At 44.6% G+C, this 25,332-nt stretch overlaps 1 protein-coding gene across 3 annotated transcripts in view; it reads right to left on the reverse strand.

Annotated features, from left to right (window-relative positions):
* Positions 1-25,332, reverse strand: part of LOC127622886 (spectrin beta chain, non-erythrocytic 4-like) — a 119,587-nt gene that overhangs the window by 16,196 nt on the left and 78,059 nt on the right. For all 3 annotated transcript variants that reach the window (XM_052097019.1, XM_052097018.1, XM_052097017.1), the window contains exons 22-27: positions 24,488-24,766; positions 22,606-22,736; positions 18,389-18,593; positions 17,294-17,539; positions 1,313-1,447; positions 535-779 (exon numbers count right to left, since the gene is read on the reverse strand). In XM_052097019.1, the coding sequence (XP_051952979.1) occupies positions 535-779; positions 1,313-1,447; positions 17,294-17,539; positions 18,389-18,593; positions 22,606-22,736; positions 24,488-24,766 (1,241 nt within the window). The remainder of the gene's footprint in view (positions 1-534; positions 780-1,312; positions 1,448-17,293; positions 17,540-18,388; positions 18,594-22,605; positions 22,737-24,487; positions 24,767-25,332) is intronic.

Below are 25,332 nucleotides of genomic sequence, written 5' to 3' on the forward strand. Positions count from 1 at the left end.
TTGCCTCTGCATCTGAGACGTCAATCTGCGCATCTTATCACGTGGCTTGTTGAGCGTGTTACCACGGATGTTTCACGCTATTCTCCACGGCATCCACACACAACTCACCACGTGCCCCACCGAGAGCAAACCACACATTATAGCGACCACGAGGAGGTTATCCCATGTGACTCTACCCTCCATAGCAACTGGGCCAATTTGGTTGCTTAGGAGACCTGGTTGGAGTCACTTGAACTTGCAACTCCAGGGGTGGTAGTCAGCGTCAATACTCGCTGAGATACACAGGCCCCCTACAGTTACAATTTTATTTCAGCTTCATGAACAGATTAATTTGGACTCGGCCTGTTATGGACCCAGTCTTGAGTCCGACTCGGCCCCTTTTGGACTTGACGCGGACTCAATTTTTTAAAGACTCGGACTTGACTCAAACTCGAAGGTGGACTCGGACCCAAAACTACATTCATGCATGATAATGTTAAAGCATATTAATTATTTCCTATAAGGACAGAATAGGTGTCCCAGAACGTGTCCTACCTTGGTTTCTCCCCAGTTCCTATCTGACAGATGATGCTGTCCATCCACGTCAGCTGATCACGCACCATGCCAAAGAAATGCAACTTGTCAGTTGCTGTGGTGATCTGCATTCGGCAATCCTCACAGGATATAAGCAGCTCCTTCCATGCCTGCATCACGTCCTGTTCCTGCAAGGCAATGGCTTCTGCTTTCTCCCCAGCATAAACCGTTCTGAGCTGGGCCGCACTTTCCTGTAACCCTCTCACCTGAGGAAAATACACAAGGGGGGCCCAATATTAACTTTTTGCCACAACTGCCACATCTTTTCATGAAACTATTTAGCATTTTACAGTATAACACATAAAATTTGCATTATAAGACACAGGATTTTGTTCCATATATAATGTGTCACCACACTGAATAGGCACCAAGATCATCAGGTGGTAAATTGTGCACTGAGAAAAAGGTTTTGAGAAGACATGCAAGTCATGACATGCTTTTATATGGACTTTGATATGAATAGTGCTCTTCACTAACATCAGTGAGGTTTCAGATTAACATTCTTAAGATTTGATTTAAACCATGCATTATGTTGCAGTTCCTAATAAAGTTATCAGCCAACTGGCAAGTAACTCCAATTAGAAATTCTGAATCCAATTTCTATTTGGTGCTTGGTGAATTTTAATTTTGGAGACCGCATACAATTCTGTGACCTTTTGCATTGCTAGACTCAGCTGAGCTATAGGAAGTATGTGTTGACATGTTTCAATCTACACATAGATGTGCTGCATAAATTCACCTGTGCAACAAGTAGCTGAATATCATGTTCAAAATTCTGCATGAGTCTCTGTAGAGTGCTGGTGTTTGCTGTGCCTCCTTGACAGGCTCGAACCTCAGGTAACTTCTGCTGCTTATCCTCAATCTGTGCTAGAACCTGAAACACACACACACACACACACAGACTAGTGTTATTCTAAACATGCAAAAGCTTGGGAGCTTTGTTGTCTTCTCAAATTCTATACAGCATTAAAACAAAAGATCTGCACTGCACACACACACACACACACACACACACACACACATTCTTGTCTAACTTGCATCAAAACTATCAAACTATTGAGAATTCAAAAACTTTATTATAGGTGAGGGAAATCAATATTTAAAAGCATTGTTATATTGTACCTCTTAAAGGTGCTGTAAGCTATTTTAGCATTCTGAAGCTTTCATGTGTGTTACGTGCTCCGAGGATATGTTGTTCTTTTGTTGTTGTCTTTGCTTTCACTTTCTCTGCTATCATCTCTCAGGGCGGTGCTGTTGGCTGTCCGTCATCATTGTGACGCGCACCGGAATGGGCATCCTTGCTATAAGAGACTGACGTGGACCGGAAGAGAGAGAGAGAGAAGGAGGGAACTGTTCGTTTTCGTTTCGGGTCACGCTGTGATGTTGGCATGTCGTTTTCTTTTCGTTTTGTTACCTAAAGCTTATATTTTGAGTTAATAGTTTGTTAACATTTTTTTTGGATTACGTTGGAAACTTGAGTCTTTATGTTTCTTCAGGCAAGCATGTCACGTGACTTCCATTCATGCAACACCTAGGGAAGCACTCTGTTAATACAACAGGTAAGGAGCGGGTGCTACTTTTGTATGTTTTGAGTTTTTATGTAGAGTAGGTTAGCGAGGGCGTGTTGCAACGCCGTCGATGTTGTTTTGTTTCTTTCTTTGATGTCGTAGTTTAGTGGAAACGGGAATGTAGTTAGAACGTGGGTTTTGTTTTGATTATTTCTTTGCTTTAAGCACCGTTCAGATTCCTACTCCCTGGGTACGGTATTTGGATTCGTTTTGTCTCTCTCTCCTTTGTGCACGTGGTTGCAATGAATAAATATATTCATTTACTTGACTTAAACCTCCTTATGTCTTCGTGTCTTGTTGCTCCAGCATCTTAGTGGCGTTAACAGGGATAACTAATCTGGGAATATTAAAAAAAATTACTCTATGTTGTGTCCCCTCATTCCCTGAGCCGTTTTAGGGACGTAACATAAATTGGGGGCTCGTCCGTTCCTTAAAGCCTGGAGACGTTGTTGGGGTGCTGGTTCAAGTTGTTGAGTATACATTTGATTTAGGGATTTGGTGGGTGGCCTGTGGTTCGTTTGTAGATTTCATTATGACATCGCGACGCGCAGGATTTTATTGAGAATCCTTCGTTTGGGGCGTTTGAGAGATGTCGAAAAGATGAATTGATCGTTATAGCTGACCACTTCGAATTTCTGTTAGGCAACAATTGTTAAAAAGGAAATTAAAGATTTTTTATTGCATCGATTAGTGGAATTAGATATTTTGGTTTTATCTGAGGCGGAGGGAGAAGCAGATCAAATCGCCGATGATGCGCAAAGTATGAAGGCTGGGGAGGAAGTTGTGAAACTCGCTGGGACGGAGACCGAGGTCGAAAGCCGAGCAGCTTTTCCACTCTTCGAGCCGTTTTCCCCGGCCATGCCGGGATCGATAGGGGAGTCGAAATTGAAAGTTCGTCTCGCCCGACTCCGTATGGAAGCAGAGGAGAGAGCTCAAGCACGACAGGGCGAATTTGATCTGCGGCTCAAAATCCGTAGGTTGGAAATAGAGGCTGAGAAGGAAGTGAACTTGCGCATGTTAGAGATAGAGGGGAGGACGCTCGCCCCTGTTACTGCTGGTCCAATCACTTCTGACTTGGTGAATAAAGATACTACAGTTCGCGGTTCTACAGCCTCGGTGGTATTTGATGTGAGTAAAAATCTTCCCTTGGTGCCCTTGTTCAGAGAGTCGGAAGTGGATAGCTATTTTGGAGCTTTTGAACGGATAGCGTTTTCTTTAGGATGGCCAAAAGATGTTTGGGCTTTATTGTTGCAGTGCCGGTTGTCAGGGAAAGCTTTGGAAGTTTTTTTCTGCACTTTCGTTAGCGGAAAGTTTACAGTACGAGACCGTCAAAATAGCTATCCTTCGTTCGTTTGAGTTAGTCCCGGAGGCTTACCGGCAAAGGTTTAGATACCACAGGAAGAGTGGGAATCAGACGTTTGTGGAATTCGCGCGCGAGAAAGGGGTATTGTTTGATAAATGGTGTGTATCAAGTAAGGTAACTGATTTTGCATCCCTCCGAGAATTAATGTTGCTTGAGGATTTTAAGAAATGCTTGCCAGAACGCGTTGTTCTGTATTTGAATGAGCAAAAAGTCACTGATCTTGCCACGGCAGCCGTGCGCGCTGATGAGTTTGCGCTCACACATAAGAATGTGTTTTGTAGTGCGCGCCCCGGATAGAAATACGACTGTTGGTGTAGCTCAGCCTCAGTTGTTTCAGTGGAGATCTGCTAACGAACAGACGAAGATGGCGGGTGAACAATCGAAAGAGAGACGTGAGTGCTTTTATTGCCATAAGACTGGTCACGTTATTGCAGATTGTTTAGTGCTGAAACGCAAACCGCAGAATGGTTCACAGCAGAGGCCTGTTGCTTTTGTGAACACGGTTCCTGAGGATGCCACAGAAGTGTCACCTGATGGTATATACAAGCCTTTCTTATTGAAAGGGTTTGTATCGTTTAGTGGTAAACTTGAGGAGCAGGTGGAAATACAGATTTTAGCGTGATACAGGGGCTGCTTATTCGTTTATATGTGCTGATGCGTTGCCCTTTTCTGATCAGTCACATTTGGGATCTAGCATATTAGTTCAGGGATTCTGTATGGAAGTGGTGAAGGTGCCTTTGCATCGTATATATGTGAGGTCTGAATTAGTCACGGGATTTGTCAATGTGGGGGTACGTTCTGCGTTGCCAGTTCCAGGGGTGTCATTTATTTTAGGAAATGACTTGGCTGGAGGGAGAGTGTTACCTGCACTAGAAGTAGTTGACAGCCCTGTCTTGACTCCAGAATCAGAGGAATTAGCCCAGACATACCCTGATCTTTTTCCGGCATGTGTTCTCACTCGTGCGCAGGTTAAAAAAAAAAAATGAGGAGGTTGTGTTGGAGGATACCTTTTTGTGTGTGTCTGAGTCTGGTGAAGTTGTTGCACACAGTGATCCTGTTAGTAAAGATACAGAAGTTACAAAGGTCAGTAATGTTGTTCTGCCCTTATCAGTTACTCGTGAGGAAATTGTGGAAGCCCAGAAGATGGATGAAACTTTGTCGAAGTGTTTCGTTGCAGCAAGGGATGGGAAAGACAAGGGAGTCTCGTATATCATCGATGGTGGTTTGTTGTTGCGTAAATGGCAGCCGACTACCACTGCGAGTGAGGAGGGTGTATCAGTATATCAAGTGGTGATTCCTTCCACATACCGCCCTCCCGTACTTTCCTGGCGCATGATCACGTTTTTCTGGACATCTGGGGGTCACTAAAACGTATGACCGTGTTTTGCGACATTTTTTCTGGCCTGGACTTAAGAAAGATGTAGCAAATTTTTGTCGTACATGTCACACGTGTCAATATATGGGAAAGCCGAATCAAGTTATTCCCCCGGCTCCACTGGTGCCTATTCCAGCACTAGGTGAGCCGTTTGAGAATGTAATCGTGGATTGTGTGGGACCGCTTCCTAAGACGAAATCGGGTAATCAGTATGTTCTCACGATCATGTGTTCTGCTACTCGATATCCAGAGGCTATTCCGTTACGTACAATTACTGCTAAAGCTGTAATTAAGTCCCTTATTAAATTCTTTTCTACTTTTGGACTGCCGAAGTTCGTACAGACTGATCAGGGAACGAATTTCCTTTCCAGAGTGTTTAAGCAGGTGTTGAGCTCGCTCAATATAAACCATCGTGTGTCAAGTCTGTATCATCCTGAAAGCCAGGGAGCCCTGGAAAGATTTCACCAAACGCTGAAATCAATGTTGAAAAAGTACTGTGTGGACACAGGTAATGAATGGGACGAAGGACTTCCTTTCGTTTTATTCGCTATACGGGAGACTGTGCAGGAATCATTAAGGTTTAGTCCAGCTGACCTGGTCTTCGGACATTCTGATAGGGGACCTTTGAAGGTGCTTAAGGAACAAATGCTTGGTATTAGTAATGACTTGAGCCCGAAGGTTAATGTGTTGGATTATGTTTGCAGACTCCGGGAACGTGTGCACCTGTGACTTGGCGAAAGATTTTTTGTCTCACGCTCAGAGTGATATGAAGAAACGGTTTGATAAAAAAACAGTTCTTCGTTCATTTTCCGTTGGAGACCAAGTGTTGGTGTTGTTACCTATACCAGGGTCGGCCTTGTCAGCACGCTTTGCTGGACCATATGAGATCGTGGCTAAAAGAAGTGAAACTGACTATGTTGTTAGAACACCTGACAGGAAGCGACAGCGAAGAGTCTGTCATATTAACATGTTGAAGACGTACTATTCTAGAGATGATGTGTTAAAATCACCTACGAATGAGACTGCAGGGCCCGCTATCTCTCCGGTGGCTGTGAATTGTCATGTGGAAGCGTCATCTTCTGGAGTATCGATCGATGAGGATGGTTTGATGCTACGCAGTGATCCATTACCGCTCACGCGGTTGTCAAACTCCGAGGTATTGAGCGATCTGTCAAATTTCCTGGTGGGATTAACGGAGCACAGAAACAAGATGTGACCGCGCTCATTCATGGTTTTTCCGAAATTTGTGGTAATGTTCCTACACAAACACGGGTGCTGTACCATGACATCAATGTGAAGGATGCGCACCCTATTAAGCAGCATCCATATAGAATGAATGCCACTAAGAGATCTTTAATGAAAGATGAAGTTGACTATTTAGTAAGAGAAGGTCTTACTGAACCTAGTAGTAGCCTGTGGAGCTCACCGTGCCTACTTGTCCCGAAGTCAGATGGAAGTTATCGATTTTGCACGGATTACCGTAAGGTCAATGCTGTCACTGTGCCAGATTGCTTCCCTTTGCCTCGCATGGAGGATTGTATTGATAATTTAGGCTCAGCTCAGTTTGTTAGTAAACTAGATCTGCTGAAAGGGTATTGGCAGGTGCCTTTAACCCCTCGAGCTTCAGAGATTTCTGCTTTCGTGACACCTGATTCATTCATGCAGTACCGGGTTATGGCATTCGGGTTACTGAAATGCCCGGCCACTTTTCAAAGATTAGTAAATACTGTACTTGTTGGCGTTTCGAACTGCAGTGCCTACTTAGACGACTTGGTGGTGTATTCGACTAGTTGGTCTGAACATGTGTCCTTGTTGGGAACAGTGTTCCAACGCCTTGAAAAAGCTTCATTGACCTTGAATTTGGCCAAGTGTGAATTTGGCAAGGCCACTGTCAGATATTTGGGAAAGCAGGTAGGTCAAGGTCAAGTTCGTCCAGTGGAAGCTAAAATTCTAGCCATTCTTGAGTTTCCCGCACCTTCGACCAGACGTGAATTGTTTTCTCGGGATGGCAGGGTATTACAGAACTTTCTGTAAGAATTTTTCCACTGTGGCTCGTCCTTTAACGGATCTGCTCAGTCCTTTAAAGACCTTTAGCTGGTCTTTGGAAAGTCAACAAGCTTTTGAGAATATTCAGGCATTGTTGTGTAGTGCGCCGGTGTTGTCCGCGCCTAATTTCACGGTGCCGTTCAAGCTTGAGGTTGACGCGAGTGTGTATGGTGCGGGTGCAGTGCTTCTTCAGGAGAGTGCAGATGGAGTGGATCATCCCATTTGTTACTTTTCCAAGAAATTCAATAAGCACCAAATCAACTATTCAACCATTGAGAAGGACGCGTTAGCTTTGCTATTGGCACTCCAGAATTTTGAAGTGTATGTTGGATCTACGGCATATCCAGTGATTGTTTACACCGATCATAATCCCTAACCTTTTTGTGCCGAATGTATAACCAGAATCAAAGGTTAATGAGGTGGGCTTTAATTGTCCAAAATTACAACATCGAAATCCGGCATAAGAGGGGCTCGGAGAACGTAGTAGCTGATGCGCTTTCAAGAGTTTGAGGCGTTAATCAGGGTGTATGAATATTGTCCATTGTCTGAGTTTTTTTTTTGTTTTATCTGTCTTTCTCCCCTTGTGGAATTTGTGACAAACATAATGTTGTATCATGTTTGTTTTTTTTAGGGTGGGGATGTTACGTGCTCCGAGGATATGTTGTTCTTTTGTTGTTGTCTTTGCTTTCACTTTCTCTGCTATCATCTCTCAGGGCGGTGCTTTTGGCTGTCCGTCATCATTGTGACGCGCACCGGAATGGGCGTCCTTGCTATAAGAGACTGACGTGGACCGGAAGAGAGAGAGAGAAGGAGGGAACTGTTCGTTTTCGTTTCGGGTCACGCTGTGATGTTGGCATGTCGTTTTCTTTTCGTTTTGTTACCTAAAGCTTATATTTTGAGTTAATAGTTTGTTAACGTTTTTTTTTTGGATTACGTTGGAAACTTGAGTCTTTATGTTTCTTCTTTTTGTTTCTTTTGTATTGCTTTACAACCGGCCAGGGAGTAGTAATCAGGCAAGCATGTCACGTGACTTCCATTCATGCAACACCTAGGGAAGCACTCTGTTAATACAACAGGTAAGGAGCGGGTGCTACTTTTGTATGTTTTGAGTTTTTATGTAGAGTAGGTTAGCGAGGTGTGTTGCAACGCCGTCGATGTTGTTTTGTTTCTTTCTTTGATGTCGTAGTTTAGTGGGAACGGGAATGTAGTTAGAACGTGGGTTTTGTTTTGATTATTTCTTTGCTTTAAGCACCGTTCAGATTCCTACTCCCTGGGTACGGTATTTGGATTCGTTTTGTCTCTCTCTCCTTTGTGCACGTGGTTGCAATGAATAAATATATTCATTTACTTGACTTAAACCTCCTTATGTCTTAGTGTCTTGTTGCTCCAGCATCTTAGTGGCGTTAACAGGGATAACTAATCTGGGAATATTAAAAAAATTACTCTATGTTGTGTCCCCTCATTCCCTGAGCCGTTTTAGGGACGTAACAATGTGATTGAGCTGTTAAATTAGCCATGCCCCCTCATTCCAAAACCCCACCCTCCAAAGATAATTTTAAGACCAAAACCGAGCAAAAGAGCAGCATTTTTTTTTCCTGTGGCTGTCAAATTCAATAGTGGCACAATAACGCCCTCAACTGATAAACATTATGAATCATACCCCCCATTATCTGCTTCAAATACAACACTATGAGAACGATCAAAATTATTGACAGATGAAAAACCTCAATGTCCGCAGGCACATTTTTGTTTGCTGTTTGCAAAGTTTACAGCTGTCACAGAGACCGGTGAGATATCTCAGCACACATTTCAATAATATCTTTAAGGGAGTAGGATAGGTTGACCATACGTCTTCTTTTTCCCAGACATGACCTAAAAAAAGCATCTGGCCGGGTTTTCAAAATTGGCTATAAATGTCCGGGATTTGGCTTTCTTCATATTGACATGCAGTTAGGACTGTCGTACATTCTGTGTATTCGATACTCCGCACCAGATTTCGTGTTCACGTGTCCTTACGCCATTATTTTGACAGAGAGCGGAAGACTAAGGGTGCTTGGCTGCAGCCTCATTAGGCTGGATATATCGGCTGCCACATCATCAAGCACCATCGAAGGCCATCTCAATTTTGAGGACTCTTGGAAGGCAGTCTGGTTTCGCAGCCTTCTTTGCCATATTTTGGAGAATGCATCAGGTGTATCCTTTGTGGCCTTCGATCACCCACAATCCTTTGCACATGTCCCAATTAAAAAAATGGTGGTAAATGAGTTGGGTGACCACGGAAGTGGAAACCTTTATGACGCTGCTTAATTTAGTTTCTTTCTCTCCAAGTTTTTATTCTCATTTCTCCAAGACAAAAAGTAGAAAACTAAAAAATAAAAGTACAAAAACAAAAACATTAAGATCTACATACTTCAAATGTAAAAAAAAATGTATGTTACAATAAATGTAATTTCTTAAATATATGAAATACAATGCATCAAATAAACCCCCTCAACCCCCCTCCACAGTGTCCTTTTTTGGACAACCACAATATGGTATAATCCTAAGAGTATGATTTTTTTTGTTTTGCATCCTTTTCCATGAAAAAATAGCTTACAGCATCTTTAATATATATATATATATATATATATATATATATATATATATATATATCATATATATATATATCAATATTCTAATGGAAAGAATAACAAATTTTTGTTCTGTTTTTCACATTCATCATTTTGGGAAAAAGAGATCATATCCAAGATCCATTCTTATTCCCACCCTTATTGTTTAGCATGAAAAATACAAGCAATCACACAAGTGTGCACACATACAACGCATCATATTCTGAATCTATGCCAAAAAACGGCACCATATGTGCACAATCATCCTGTACAGATGCAAACATACAAACAAAGCACTTTTTTATTATTATTATTATTATTATTATTATTTAAAAAGGGACAATGTACATTAATCAACATTCAAATAAATGTAAATGTACCCGAGTTAGCCAAAAGGCTAATTTTCACCGTCAGTCCCTTTGCCTGATGTTATTAGGCTTCCAAAAGAAAAAAGAAAGCATATACAAAACAGATAAAAAGCATATACAACTCAGTTAAATACCACATATATATATAATACACTTAAATTATACAAATTAATTATTAATATAGTCTAGTTATAGAGAAAAGGAGACTACATCAGTGTCGACATTGTTCATTATCAAGGACCCATTTCTTGGAATTGTACTGAATGAATAATAAGATGGGGATTCTCTAATTGATTGTTGTATTGAATACCACTGATGTGATGCACTGAAGGAAAAAACAGCCTGACTAAATTAAGTTTCCCTACATGGCATTGTGCAGTCCCCCCTAACTGCACCTCTAGTTGCTCTGTTTACTGTAGATTTAAACTTGATAAAGCCAGCCAGAGGAGGAGGAGCTATACCATGCATAATCTTATATACTAAACAAACATTTTTGTACTTGATGAGATTTTCCCAGCTGAGCAGATTGTACTTATATAAAATGTTACAGTAATGAAAACATCTGGGTTACTGGTGTAACCCCTGTTCCCTGATGGAGGGAATGAGACATTGTGTAGATGTAGTGACACTAGGGGTTTGATCTTGAGAGCCCCAATCACCTTTGTTTAACTCTTTCCCCTCCAGCGTTTTAAAAAAAAAGTTGCCAGCCACCGCCAGGGTTTTTGACGATTTTCGCTAAACTTTAATGGCCCGCAGAATATTTTCTTCCATGAATATATGAAGATGCTATATATCAAAATAAAGATCTGGGCCTCTGCTTTTAGGCAAAAAAAAAAAAAGATTTTATTTTATCTTCATTTGTTCTTTTTTTATTGCGACTTGAACAGAGGCAGGTTTTGTCAAAAAACAACATTTCAGACAAAAAGCTGAGAAAAAGGCATGTTTATGTCTGATATTTTGAGCTTCTCATACTCCACTTCTTCATGTTTGAGATGATCGCAGTCTGTTTCTTTGATCAAAGAGTTGCGTACTCTTTCAAAACATGCGCAGGGGTCTTCCTTACCGTATAACACCTAAAACACGGAAACCCGGAAAATTCCGTGTTTGGCGGGGAAAGAGTTAAAATAGAAAAGGCCAATGAGAATTGGCAAGTGGAATTTGTAAGCCACACTCCACCCCAGACATACAGGTATAAAAGGAGATGGGGTACGTTACTCATTCTGATTTATGCTGAGGAGCCAATGGCCGGTTCAGCGCCGCGGCAGGAGGGACACAACGTCTCACACCCTTGAGGAACCTGTTGATCAGGTTGCGCTGTCGTGATGGTCTCCCATCCATCATGGTATGCTGCTATGGCAGCAATGTACACTTTCAAGGTAGAGCTCCAGCCATCTCTCCAGCCCATCCTGAAGGAAAAACAGCACAGACCCAATGGCACATCTCTGTGGGTCTTCCCCATGGGAAGAACACCAGTTTGCAAAGAGACGCCACTTCAAGGCATGCAGCCGCCTCATAGAGGGGGCTCTGGCCTGAGTGATTGTATTTACTACTGCGTAGTTTTACTGTATTTGCGTCCCATCCAGGAGCCTGGCATGGAGATTCCATATGTCTGGCAATGGGTGCTGGAGCGTCCCCTTTCCCTGAGTGAGAAGGTCCCACCTCAGGGGAATGCACCAGGGAGGTGCTACTGCCAGGATCATCAGATCTGAGAACAAAGCACAGATGGGTCAGTACGGCGAAACGAACAGGGCTTGCTGCTCGTCCTGCCTGACTGCACAGAGTGTAAGTGAGGCTCACTGGAGAAAACGCATACTTGCGTAGCCCTCGAGGCCAGCTTTGCGCCAAGGCATCCGTGCCAAGGACAGAGAGTGGCAAAGGGGGCAATGTCTCCTAAATCAGTTGGACAACATGGGGATGGAGTCTCCACTCCCCGCAGAGCGTTACCTGCCAAGGCCCCTGTGTACACACAATAGATCTTGCGAGTGAGCTAGGATTAGCCAGTCATTGAGATAATTGAGAATGCCTATGCCATTTTCCCTCAGCGGGCCAGGGCAGCCTCTGCGACCTTGGTAAAGACACGAGGGGACAGGGACAAGGACAGGGTCTGTGTTGAGGAAGGATGGATATGTGAAAATATGCATCCTTCAGGTCGATGGCCGTGAACCAATAGTGATGTCATGCTGATGCAAGGATGCACTTCTGCATTAACATCCTGAACGGAAGCCTGTGTAAGGCTTTGTTCAAGGCACGCAGATCCAAGATTGGGCGTGACCCTCCCCCTCTCTTTGGCATGATAAAATAAGGCCTGTAAAAGCTCTTGCGCAACTCGGCTACGGGGTTGGAGCACACTAACCAGGCCTCTTGCCTCTGCAACAGAGGCACCAAGTGTACAACTGGAATGACCGTGCCTGGACAGGGTGGTTCACAGCAAGGCTTGCTCTGCAAGCCCACAACTTTGGCTGGTGACTGGGGCAGGCATACTAACCTGTTTGCCGGCTGTCTCTCGACGGAGAACGAGAGAACGGGAGGTACTTGCATTCACCTGATAGACCGGAAAGACTTCCAGCGCCTGGTTGTCAAGATGTGCGCTGGCCCAGGGAATGAGGAACTGCTCTCCCAGAGGGCACTCGGCGATGAATACTCACAACACGCTGGCCAAGGGAGATGGTGAGGTTGGAGAGATCACCCAGGCCAGACCGGTCAGAAGCAGTTGCCTTATCCCTGGGCTGCCCATATCAGCACCGCCTCGAAGCCCATCTGGGGTTCTTGAGGGCCGGCTGATGGGCAGGTGGAGCTGACTTCCCGCGGGAGGATCTCTTTCTCTGAGGCCGGCATACGGGCTCCGATGGTACAGGAGCTGGGGCCGGCAACGCAGTGGAGCGGCTCTGGCGAGAAGCAGACAGGGCTCGGGACTTTGGAGGCCTGAAGGCAGCCGAGTCATGTAACGGCAGGATGCTGCCATCAAGAAAGCAGACTTTGCATCGAGAAAGCGAACTTTCTCTGTGTCGTGCATCTCCGCAAGGTTGAGCAACAGGTGCTGCTCTACCACAAGAATGGACATTGTCTGGGGCAGGGCGTGCGCTGTGACATTCGTTGCACATAAGGCGAGGTCGGTCGCAGTACGCTGTTCCTGCATCAGCCCTGGGTCCGTCCTAACCTCATGCAGATCTTTTAGCACCTTGGCCTGGTGGACCTGCAGGATGGCCATGGCATGCAGGTGAAAGCAGCCTGACCCGCGGCCTTGTAAGCCTTCGTCATTAAAGAGGAAGGGCCTGGGAAGGGAGCCGTGGTCGTTCACGCCAGGTGGCTGCACCCTGCGGGCATAAATGCACCACTATGGCACGTTTTACCTGGGGAAGCTTGACATATCACTTTCGAGGATAGTCAGAGTGGACGTGTGTACAGGCAGAAAAAGATAGCAGAAGCCCACCCTCCAATGCTGCAACCGTAAGCTCATCCTCGTCACGAGCGACACATTAAACATGCTCTGAAGCTGGCCCCCTGCATTGCTCGACAGCTCTTTCAGATAGAACGAGATAGAACGAGTGTGGGGATGGGAGGTCCGCGGGGGCTGAGCTGGCAGAAACCTTCCCATGTCCACATCCAGATCGCCCGTGGTGCTTGCTGACCCGACCGGCTGAGCTTCAGCCCAGGATGGACCAGGTTTGGGATCAGCCACGGTGGCTTCTTGCTTCATGAAGAAGGAAGTGAGCCGTGACCGCAACGTTCTCATGGGCATATTCTCGCAATGAGAACATGACCCTTACACAAAAGCTGCCTCAGCGTGCTGGCGTCCCAAGCACTCGAGACTTGGGGTGGAGGGGAGAGTTAACGGCCACATTCAGTAGCGCAAACATGGAAGGTAATCTTTAAAAAAATGCCAGGCATTTGCACAAGCTCTTTTAGAAGGAAATATACCCTTATGTATATAATCTTTTAGCACCTGCAAACTCTGCCGAAGCACCCAGGGGAAGCACAACACTCGACCGTGTGAGGGTGACTGCAGATATGCGGCATTCGGCTCCGAAGAATAAATGTCAATCTCACCCATGTCCGGGCGGAGAATTGCATGCAAATTCCACTCACCAGTTCTCATTGGCCTTTTATATTTTAAGCAAAGGTGATTGTGGCTCTCAAGATCGAACCCCTAGTGTCACTACATCGACACAACGTTGAGTGAGTGACGGACAGGGAACTAAAAGGTTTCTTATCTAGAATTTTAAGTGCTTGTTTGTACAATGATTCTACTGGTTTTAAGACTATAGAATGTGCATTAGACTAACTTATTGGACAATAGGCGATGTGGGAAAGAATTATCGAGTGAAAATATATATTTGCTGCCTATATATTTCTAATATACCTGAAATATACCTGAAATTTGCCAAACTAAGTTTTACAATATTACTGACCCTTTTTATGTGGGTTTTGAAGCTAAGGTTGGAATCTAAATGTACTCCGAGATATTTGTATTTTGAAACCACTTGTAGTCTCTCTCTCCTGAGATAAGAATATCTTGCTCTACATCAGTGCTGTATCATTTGGAGAAGAACATACAAACTGTTTTTGACACATTCAATTGGAGACAACATTGGTTAAGCCAGGATGTACCCTTTACCATAACATCTGTTAACTTGTTTGCAACCTCTTCTGCAGTTATACTGTGAGTAAAAATAACTGTATCAGCAGCATACATTAAGGTGTTACATTGTTCGCACACAGAAGGCAAGTCATTATTGTTCATGCTGAAAATGATTGGGCCCAGTATAGAACCCTGTGGGACACCAGTTGACACACATAGTGGGTTAGATTTATAATGATCAATTCTGACAAATTGGGAGCAAGAGGAGAGCTATGATTTGATAAGGTTTACAAACTTCTTGAGTTCATCATTGAGGCTAATGTTTGAAGAAGGTGGTCGATAAATGACTATAAGTGTGAAGGACATCTGAAGCGATAAAAGCCTATACATTCTAGATCATTAGGATTTTTCCATTGAATTTCATTACAACAGATAGTATCTCTCACATAAATCATAACTCCACCTCCTTTCGTTTCAGTTCGATCCCTCCTGTAAATATCATAACCCAGATCTTTTAGAGCAGTGGATGGAGAGTTATCATGAAGGCAAGTTTCTGATAAACAGATGAAATCTAAATTATACTCTAATAGTATATGATTTATCTGATCACTTTTTGATTTTAAACTTTGTATATGTAGGTGTCCACCAAATATACCATTTGGTTTTGCTTTTGTATCCCAAATAATTCTAGAATTTATACTGTTTGAAAAACTTTCCACCGGTTCTATCGGATTATCTGTTTACTACCCCAAACTTGTTTTTATTATACATATGTTTGTACAATGTATTCCTACAGTTTTTGTCACTCAGTTGAATGTTGTATAGACTTGTTGGAACCGTTGAAAATATTGTCGTTGTCGCAGCAGGTCTCCGAGAGAACAGTCTGAATCACCAGGTTAGTTCATCGACATTCCTGGTCGGCTGTCAAATCCTCCAGTGTGCTCAGAGGTGGGGACTCTAGCAGCAAGGACAGCTCTCCCCTCGGCGAGCTCTGCTGTAGATGCCCGCCTGGAACGATACTGGTGAACTGCGTTAGGCCGGCAACAAAATGCAGCTGAGCAGCAACCGGATCCCCCATGGAGCTCGGGGAGAGTTGAGTTTGCTGCCTAGTTTTGAAGCATGAGTAGCCTCTGAAAAAGCTACATACCTGATTAGAGGTAGAGATTTAGATGGAATTGTCAGTGGTGCTTGTTTCATCTGTTGCTCTGATGGATATCTCCCAACAGAAGCAAACAGATGGCTATTATCACAGCATCACCAATTTGTCATTTACACGTTGTTTTTGCTGTTTTCCTTCTTCGGTCATACTGGTGTGATAACAAGTTTATGGCCAGAGTGTGCTCTCCATACCCAGAGAAGCTATGAATCTTGTTTGTTTGTTTATGCCAATGAATCCCGTGAACGACTTGTTCATCGTATTCGGATATCTGTTATTGTGAGACTGTTGGAATAAATTGATATTTGCTGGTTGTACAAACTTCAAAATTAGAATTTAAATTAAAAGAACAGCTACCGTGCCTGACCGACCTACTGCTATGTTCTAGATTTGACTCTGCTCTCTTCAACTTAAGCTCTTTTTGAGATTTACACAAGGGTATCTCAATAGCTGTGCTCCATAGCTAGGCTTATGCACCTGCAGTGTAAGGACAAACAGAACTCAGCAAATATCACAATAAAATACATAAATGTATTGTCCTAGAATGTATTAGTAAAACACTTATAACTAGGACTGCTAAGGTCATCTAATTGGTTGTTAACGTGATGCTATGCGATTGCTATATCATGGCTGCCATATCACCCTGCGGCTATTGCCTGGTTGCCCACTAAAGCTAAGCAGGGTTGAGCCTGGCCAGTACCTGGATGGGAGACCTCCTGGGGAAAACCAAGGTTGCTGCTGGAAGTGGTAATAGGGAGGCCAGCAGGGGGTGCTCACCCTATGGTCTGTGTGGGTCCTAATGCCCCAATATAGTGAGGGGGACACTATACTGAAAAAAAAAAAAAAAAAAAAAGCACCGTCTTTCGGATGGGATGTTAACCGAGGTCTTGACTCTCTGTGGTCATTAAAAATCCCTAGGGGCACTTGTAAAGAGTAGGGGTTTAACCCCAGTGTCCTAGCCAAATTCCCCCATTGGCCCCTATCTATCATGGCCTCCTAATAATCTCCATCCCTGAATTGGCTACATCACTCTACCATCTCCTCTCCACCAAGCGCGCGTGTGTGTGTGTGTGGTGGGCGTTCTGGTGCACTATGGCTGCCGTCGCAGCATCCAGGTGGATGCTGCACACTGGTGGTGGTTGAGGAGATTCCCCCTATACTATGTAAATTGCTTTGAGTTTGAGAAAAGTGCTATATAAATGTAAGTTGTTGTTGTTGCTAAGTGTTCTGGGTGGTTGCATGCAAGGTGGTTACAGGCCCAAGTCCAAAGAGCCCAATGACAAGTCTCTATGATGTACTTGTTCCTAGAAATGGCTCAGGTCACTGCTTTAATGCAGGTCTTTAGAATTTTTTTGCACCTGTTTTATTGTCCACCAGGTCGAAAATTGTAAACCTGATTACTTTGACTAATTACTAGGGTACCACACCTCAATAAGCCGCATGATTTGTGGTGTCGTTTGTATCTGTAGCACAAACGGTGCTGGAGTAGTTACGTGCCTAAATTTAATTCCAAGTATAAGTAATAGTAATAGTGATGCTTGCCTTAGCAAGCACAGCTTATTACACACCCAAGAACATTTTTGACAGTTTAATTGAGCAGATGTTCTGAATTGCTTCACCTGTGAGCTACAAGTCACATTTAGGCCTTCTTCATACCTCTCGGCAGTCTGAGAAGAACTTGTGTAGCTGGTGTGAGGCAGCGAGCATTTGTCCCCGTGTCTCCATCAGCTCCAGCAGATCAGCCCAGGCCTCGTTCACGCCATCCTTCCACTCAGCGATGGTGGCAGCCTCTACGTGGCCATAGTCTATGAGCTCATCAACCATCTGGTTGACAGCTGTGACCCTCTCTTGCCCCAGGCTGCCCGTCTCTGTCGCAAACTCAGTAAATTTCTCCTGCAGAATCTGATGAGCATAAAATATGTTGGCATGATAGGAGAGATAGTTACGAAACATTAGGATCCAGAACTCAAGGATATATTGTTTATTTGCGACTAAGTGCCTCAAACAAAACTCTGGCACGAAGTGTTATCAAATTCAGTGACTAGCTCTTCCTCAGAAGCGCTATCCTAACTGTAGCAGCTCAGTACCAGAGACAGTTTGGCAGAAACGGACCACTTCTATTAAAATGAATGGGAGAAAGTGGAATGACCAACGGCCAATGGATGAGGAAAAGGATATCCCGCCTAACAGGTAAAAGAGCCAATCACCTTTTAGATACAGTACAGACATCACCTGTCAGTCAGCTTGAATAAGCACATGCATGTTAGCTGAACCAGTCTAAAACAAATCTTTTTCTGAGCTGTGATCTGAGCTGAAGAAGCACAATTTATGATACCATTGTTGTCAGATTTGACTGCTAATTTGAAATATGTTTTTTTGTTATAATCTTGACCAACTGTTTTTGTTTGAGGTTTTGGTCTTTCCCCATTCAAGTATATAGGAGCTGTACTTTTATGCCACTTGCTTACATTTAAATAGCTGCTCTGCCTGTCCGGGAGCATTACATAATGGCTGCTGAGTGAACTGACTTGCCTTGAAAGGGACTTTGTCTGTACCCAGCCAATCAGATTGGAACTTGCCATTTTCATGGCATTTTTGTGTGCAAATTGCTTTGGGCTGTAAATGAATGGAATGTGTGTGGCCTGGACTAATTGCAGAGTTGCTCATAAATAGCTTTGTCTTTTGCTATTAGGAGGTCTTTGTACATTTGTGGTTAGCATGTGTGTTTATGAAGTCTAACGGAACACTGACCGTAACATGCTCAAAGTCCTGTCCGAGCTCAGTGGAGCTGGCGATGACCTCTCTCTCTGCTATCCACTGCTCTAGTTCATCCACCTCCCTGTTGAGCTGATAAAGCCAGTACTGCTGCTCTAGTCGAGACTTCCTCTCCTCCACCAGATACTTCAGAGACACGTACAGCCTGTCGATCTGAGACTGACGCTTACTGATCTGCTCACTGAGAAACACACACAAACACACACACACACACACACACACACACTCAGATCTCATAAGAATTAAAAACATTGCTTGAGGATGCCATGTGAGGAGCGGATGTGTTAACGGCGAGTTTTGCGCACTTTGCTAGTTTTAAATTATTTTTATGTCATAAACCGATGAGATTTGACACAACCTGCTACATATCTGTTCTTTGAAGTCAACATGGCAAAGAAGTCAAAATACTCGGGCTCTGGAGATATTAAAATATATTTACATGCTCAACATGTCCAACATGTCTGTAATGCTGACTAAAGTTTTTGCTGACTTAGAGGATCTTGTTGTAATATGCCGATTGGTTACTGTGATGGAAATGAAATTCTCTGAATTGGTTACAAGATTGTCAGACGTTGAGTCATTGGAGAGGGAATTAGCTACTAATCCGCTAGCGACCAAGATAGATTTGGAACAAAAACTGGAGGATCTGGAGAACCGTAGAAAGCAAAATAACATCTAAATTGTTGGAATTCCTGAGCATGAGGAAGGCACAATATGGTAAATATGGTAAAATTCCTAGACCAGCTCTTCCAGAGTCTGCTCAACATAACAGGCCATATGCTGGAAATCGAGCGAGCTCACAGGATCCCAGCTCACAGGATCCCAGCTCAGAGATCCGCTGAGGGAGACAGGTCGCGATCATTTCTGAGATAATTTGATAAAGATCTTGTTTTACGTTAGGTGAGGTGCAAAGGAAAGCTTTCTTGGAAGAATCACAGCATTTACTTCTTCCCAAACTTTGTGAATTCAACAAGAGTGATCCGTGATCAGTTCAAGGAATACAAGAAACTCTTACATCAATGGAAGATCACTTTTGCTCTGATGTTCCAGGCCAAAAAAGGGCCATTTTCTTTCCTACGGGTTTGGGGCAGGTGCCGCGGGCGATGGAGGCGATTTGGGGATAATGACGGGCTACGTTCGCCGGGTAAATCCCCTTGAACCACCCGCCTCCCCGGCACGCTTGCTTACTTCCATCCGAGCTCGGGATGAGTGCACTCACACTTCCCTTGAGCTCCCGGAATTGGATGACGACATCGCCGCCGCATCGGAGAGCGTTACAGCGGCGTCTGATGCTGATGACTCGTCTGGGCCGGCACCTTCGTGTCTGAGCGCCCAGTCTGCACAGAGGTCCGCTATGCTTTCCCGGGTACCGCCCACACGGCTACTTGATTAGTTCCGAGGGCATGTGCGCCGCTCACAGCCGCGCCCCCCGGTTCCTTTCTTCCTGGACGTGCATGACGAGTTCAGTAAGCCGTAAAAGGGCACCTTTTACTTCCTCGCTCCTCCGCTCTCACTACCCTCGATGGTGCCCTGCATGCCACAGCCCCTCCTGCAACCAATACCAGGCCAAGGCACTTCAAACTTGCACTTGGGTAGTCCTGTTCTTGATGTGCTGCGGGAACTGCGCTCAATGACCGATCGCGCCCCCCAGGCCACAAAGGTCAGAAGTGCCGGCACTCGAACAGGCGATGGCCACTCCTGTGGTGCAGAAATGCAATCTATGGACTGGAACTGGTCAAAATACGGGCGCCTTCTCGAACGCCCCTGTCAACCAGCTCCGTTGACAGTTGACGACTCCGCCAGCAGTCCTCAGCGGTGAAGAAGCAGACGGAGGCCATTTCACACATCCTGCCCTGCCACAAACCTGCCGCCAGGGGCCATGCCCCGTCTGCTCGCCGAGGGTGTCCTCCTGCGGCTTAAAAAAACAAAAACATGCTGCTCCGCCTAAACCAAGAGTGGGCCCAGCTCTCAGCCCCAGCGTCGAGCACCCCGCAGGAAGTGCATGCCCCCCCGTCTCACGGACCCCTTCGAGGACCCGGAAGGCTCCCAAGCATTCCAGAGACGGAGGACCCAGAGATCGAGACGTTTGCTCCGGAGTTGGTAAACAGACCACTCCGTCCCCCGGTGGAGGGTCGGGAAGAGAACCTTCAGTTAAAGGTATTTTTTGCACGTTTTTCACTAACAGAGAAATTTCCGCTTTCTGGGTCACCTGGCCCGCAAATGCCGTTCTCAGGGCACTCTGCCGCCACACCTCAACAGTCCCGGCACGCTGGACGTGGACCCTCCGCCCTCAGCCCCACGACTATTCCTCGGCTGGCTGGTTCTGATGAGTCCAGAGGACGCCGCTACAGGACCTCCTCCTCAGTCACTAACCCGCCCCCTGCCGGGTGTGCGGAGCAAGGTAAGTGCTTTGAGTCTTTTCTCAGCACTAGAGTCTCAGGACGTGTCCTCACCTCCCGACGCCGTACTTCCTGCTCCGCCCCACTTCGAAGCCCCGCCGGGTACGTCAAAAGTTATCATCCCCTTAGTGCCCCTAGCACGGAGTTTGGATGCATGTCTTTCACTTCCCAATCCGTCACGCTGGCTGGCCAGGACCATCAAACTCAGTTATGCAATTTAGTTTGCAAAATCCCTGCATGTGGAAATCGTCTCTTAATCAAAGACGCGATAGAGCCTGTCCCTCCAACCGAGATGAAGAAAGGTCCCTACAGCACTTACTTCATCTTACCCAAGGAAGCGCAGCGGCATACGACCGATCTTGAACTTGTGAGTTCTTGAAACGGGCTTTGCACAAACTCCCGTTCAAAATGCTCACGCAAGTACACATTTGCATTCGGCATCTAGATTGGTTCGCAGCGGTAGACCTGAAGGACGCGTACTTTCATGTCTCAATTCTGCCTCGACACTGACCCTTCCCACGGCCCACGTTCGACGGCCAGGCGTATAAGTACGAAGTCCTCCCCTTCGTCATAGCTCTGTCTGTCCCCTCGCATCTTGATATGCGCTCACAGAGACCAGGTACTCAGGCACCTCAGCCATATGGGGCTTCAGGTCAACAGGGAAAAGAGCAAGCTCGCCCCGGTTCAGAGCATCTCTTTTCTCGGCATGGAGTTAGACTCAGTCTCAATGCCAGCCCATCTCGCCAACGAGTCAGTTTAGCAGTCAGTGCTAAAATGCCTCGCCGCCTTCAGGCCGGGCACGGCGGTCCCTTTAAAACCTTTACAAGCTCCTGGGGCATATGACATCCTACGGGTTGATACATATGAGACCACTTCAGCACTGGCCCCAGACTCGAGTCACGAGACAAGCATGGCGCCACGGCATGCACCGTGTGATCATCACCCCCGCCTGCCACCAAACTTCAAAACCCTGGACAGACCTCTGCTTTCTGCGGACAGGAGGCCCCTTGCAGCAGGTGTCCTGACGTGTCCTGGTCACGACCAACGCCTCCAAATTGGGTCCAGGCGCCGTGTGCAACGGGCACGCAGCCACGAGCCGTTGGAAAGGGGCCCCGCTGAACTCATAGTATTTCCTCGCCTTTATACCCATATGTCTGGGGCGGGGTATGCAAATACTCTCTGCCAACTTCTCATTGGCCTTTTTTCATAGATCAGGGGCATATTCGGCGCTCAAGAGAGACCCCTAGTGTCGCTTCTCCGACATAACGTCTCATTCAATCATCAGGGAACGGAGGTTACATCCGTAACCAAGACGTTATTTAATGTCTGACCACTGGGATGTATGTTGGGTGATGGGAAGGAAGGGAAGGGGGCCATATATTGATAAAAGTTGTCTGTTATTCATGTGTTGTCTGTTAATTTTAATTTTGGAATCAATAAAAATTGTTAATGAGAAAAAATTAAAATAAAACCATTGCTTGAAATCTGTTTTTCTCTTTTGAAAGGTGTATCACTGGAATTAAACAAAATGTTTCATTATAATTAATATTTGAGAATACAGGAATTGTCTGCTCTATTTACATTTATAATGCAGTGTTTTGTGATTTGGTCTGCCCCATTTATGCACAGTAGAGAGTGACAGGAGGTTATTGGGGTGAAAGTGAAGGGAAATGGGATGGGAAGACTTCACAGACTTAAACCTGTGTTAACCATGTGAATGTGCGAGGAGCGTGTTACACATTTTGGCCAGTTCCTTGACTGTAGAGTGACTTGTGAGATCTGCTGAATATTTACCTGTCTGGATGTCCGAGTTCCAGCAGCTGTCTGCACTGCTGAGAAAGCAGTCCGATAGTCTCAGCATAGTCCTCTATGGTCTGCTCCAGTGCCAGCTGTTTCTTCAGTAACTGCAGAGTACTGGCCTCGTCCTGAAAAAAGACAGAACAAAGCTCAGATATATACACTCACCTAAAGGATTATTAGGAACACCATACTAATACTGTGTTTGACCCCATTTCGCCTTCAGAACTGTCTTAATTCTACGTGGCATTGATTCAACAAGGTGCTGAAAGCATTCTTTAGAAATGTTGGCCCATATTGATAGGATAGCATCTTGCAGTTGATGGAGATTTGTGGGATGCACATCCAGGGCATGAAGCTCCCGTTCCACCACATCCCAAAGATGCTCTATTGGGTTGAGATCTGGTGACTGTGGGGGCCATTTTAGTACAGTGAACTCATTGTCATGTTCAAGAAACCAATTTGAAATGATTCGAGCTTTGTGACATGGTGCATTATCCTGCTGGAAGTAGCCATCATAGGATGGGTACATGGTGGCCATAAAGGGATGGACATGGTCAGAAACAATGCTCAGGTAGGCCGTGGCATTTAAACGATGCCCAATTGGCACTAAGGGGCCTAAACTGTGCCAAGAAAACATCCCCCACACCATTACACCACCACCACCAGCCTGCACAGTGGTAACAAGGCATGATGGATCCATGTTCTCATTCTGTTTACGCCAAATTCTGACTCTACCATCTGAATGTCTCAACAGAAATCGAGACTCATCAGACCAGGAAACATTTTTCCAGTCTTCAACTGTCCAATTGTGGTGAGCTCTTGCAAATTGTAGCCTCTTTTTCCTATTTGTAGTGGAGATGAGTGGTACCGGTGGGGTCTTCTGCTGTTGTAGCCCATCCGCCTCAAGGTTGTGCGTGTTGTGGCTTCACCGAATGCTTTGCTGCATACCTCGGTTGTAACGAGTGGTTATTTCAGGCAAAGTTGCTCTTCTATCAGCTTGAATCAGTCGGCCCATTCTCCTCTGACCTCTAGCATCAACAAGGCATTTTCAGCCCACAGGACTGCCGCATACTGGATGTTTTTCCCTTTTCACACCATTCTTTGTAAACCCTAGAAATGGTTGTGCGTGAAAATCCCAGTAACTGAGCAGATTGTGAAATACTCAGACTGGCCCGTCTGGGACCAACAACCATGCCACGCTCAAAATTGCTTAAATCAACTTTCTTTCCCATTCTGACATTCAGTTTGGAGTTCAGGAGATTGTCTTGACCAGGACCACACCCCTAAATGCATTGAAGCAACTGCCATGTGATTGGTTGATTAGATAATTGCATTAATGAGAAATTGAACAGGTGTTCCTAATAATCCTTTAGGTGAGTGTATAGTATCATATCAATTTAGGTAAAAGCTACTTGGACAACCTACTTTAAACCTACTTTAATCATGTTAGCCTATAATTGAGCACTATAGCTGAGGTTCTATTGAGATTTAATTTTTATGTATATATAACATATAGAGATTGACCAATATGTTTTTTTAAATGACTGATGCTGATATCTAGAAGGCAGGATGGCCGATATGCGATATATATACTGCATGATATTACACAATTGTATTTAATAATAAATGATATAAAAGTGCTAAAACTTAAATGGACTTTTATTTAACATTATATTTACTCTAAACATATGCGTTTTTGATGGTACAGTACAAAGCAGCTTCTCCTGGTTTCTGTTATATTATATAATAAAAAAAAATTAAGAAAATATGTGTATATTTTATCTTTGTTTCATTAGGGGCATCAGGAACATGAACAAAACATTGTGGTCTAGTGTTTACCACCCCCACATAAGCTCTCTACTATTCTCTTCCCTACCTTTCCCGTCTCTTCATTCATCATATGCAGTTCCTGCTCGCTGAGCCAGGCCTCCACTTCTCCTACATCGAAGTAGTACTGCTCTGCCTGGTACATGGCATCCATTGTGAGCTGTCGATGCTCTGTCTCTGCCCACAGTGCCTCCCACAGGTGATGGAGTTGCTCCATGCCTGCTCTCATGCTGTCTGCCTCTGGACTGTGAATGGATGCGATAACCCCTGCTCGCTCCAGAACGTCCTCCACACGTGAACGATGACCATGAAGCTCTCTCTGCAGATTCTGTGAGCAGATGACCATGAGTGGATAGAAATGGAAGATTAAAGAATAGTTGTATCAGTTGTCTTGAAAAGTCATGTAGCCTTTTGCACAATGTATTCTTGTTGATTCTAATTAATTCCCTGCTGTTTTGCTTTCTGGTATCTAGCATGGCATGAAGATGTGCTGGTATTCATACCAGGCTTGTTTAATCAGCAAGATTTTGTTTTAAGGGGTAATTTTTTTTAATCAGTTTTTACTTTATTATTTTCCTAGAGGTTCACTTATAGGAAAGTTTTTTCATAATATAGTATTAACTGATCTTTTTCCACCTGTTTCTGGCCCTCTTTCTGAAATGCTTGGTTTTAATTGCTGTCCCCTTTAAAACTTCAGTATACATGCCATTTTGTTATGATTGGCTAACAAAGTTATTTGCCCTGCCAACACTTGTGGAACTGTTTCTTCCAAGAATAAAAAAAATGAAAACTTGCAAGCGATTTACAAAATAGCTACTGTCTGATTGAAATAACAATAGAAGACTACTCAAAGTTGGCATTTGCCGATTTGGTGATAAAATAATGCTATATAAA

The sequence above is a fragment of the Xyrauchen texanus genome, chromosome 29, assembly GCF_025860055.1.
Source record: "Xyrauchen texanus isolate HMW12.3.18 chromosome 29, RBS_HiC_50CHRs, whole genome shotgun sequence".
NCBI lineage: Eukaryota > Metazoa > Chordata > Actinopteri > Cypriniformes > Catostomidae > Xyrauchen > Xyrauchen texanus.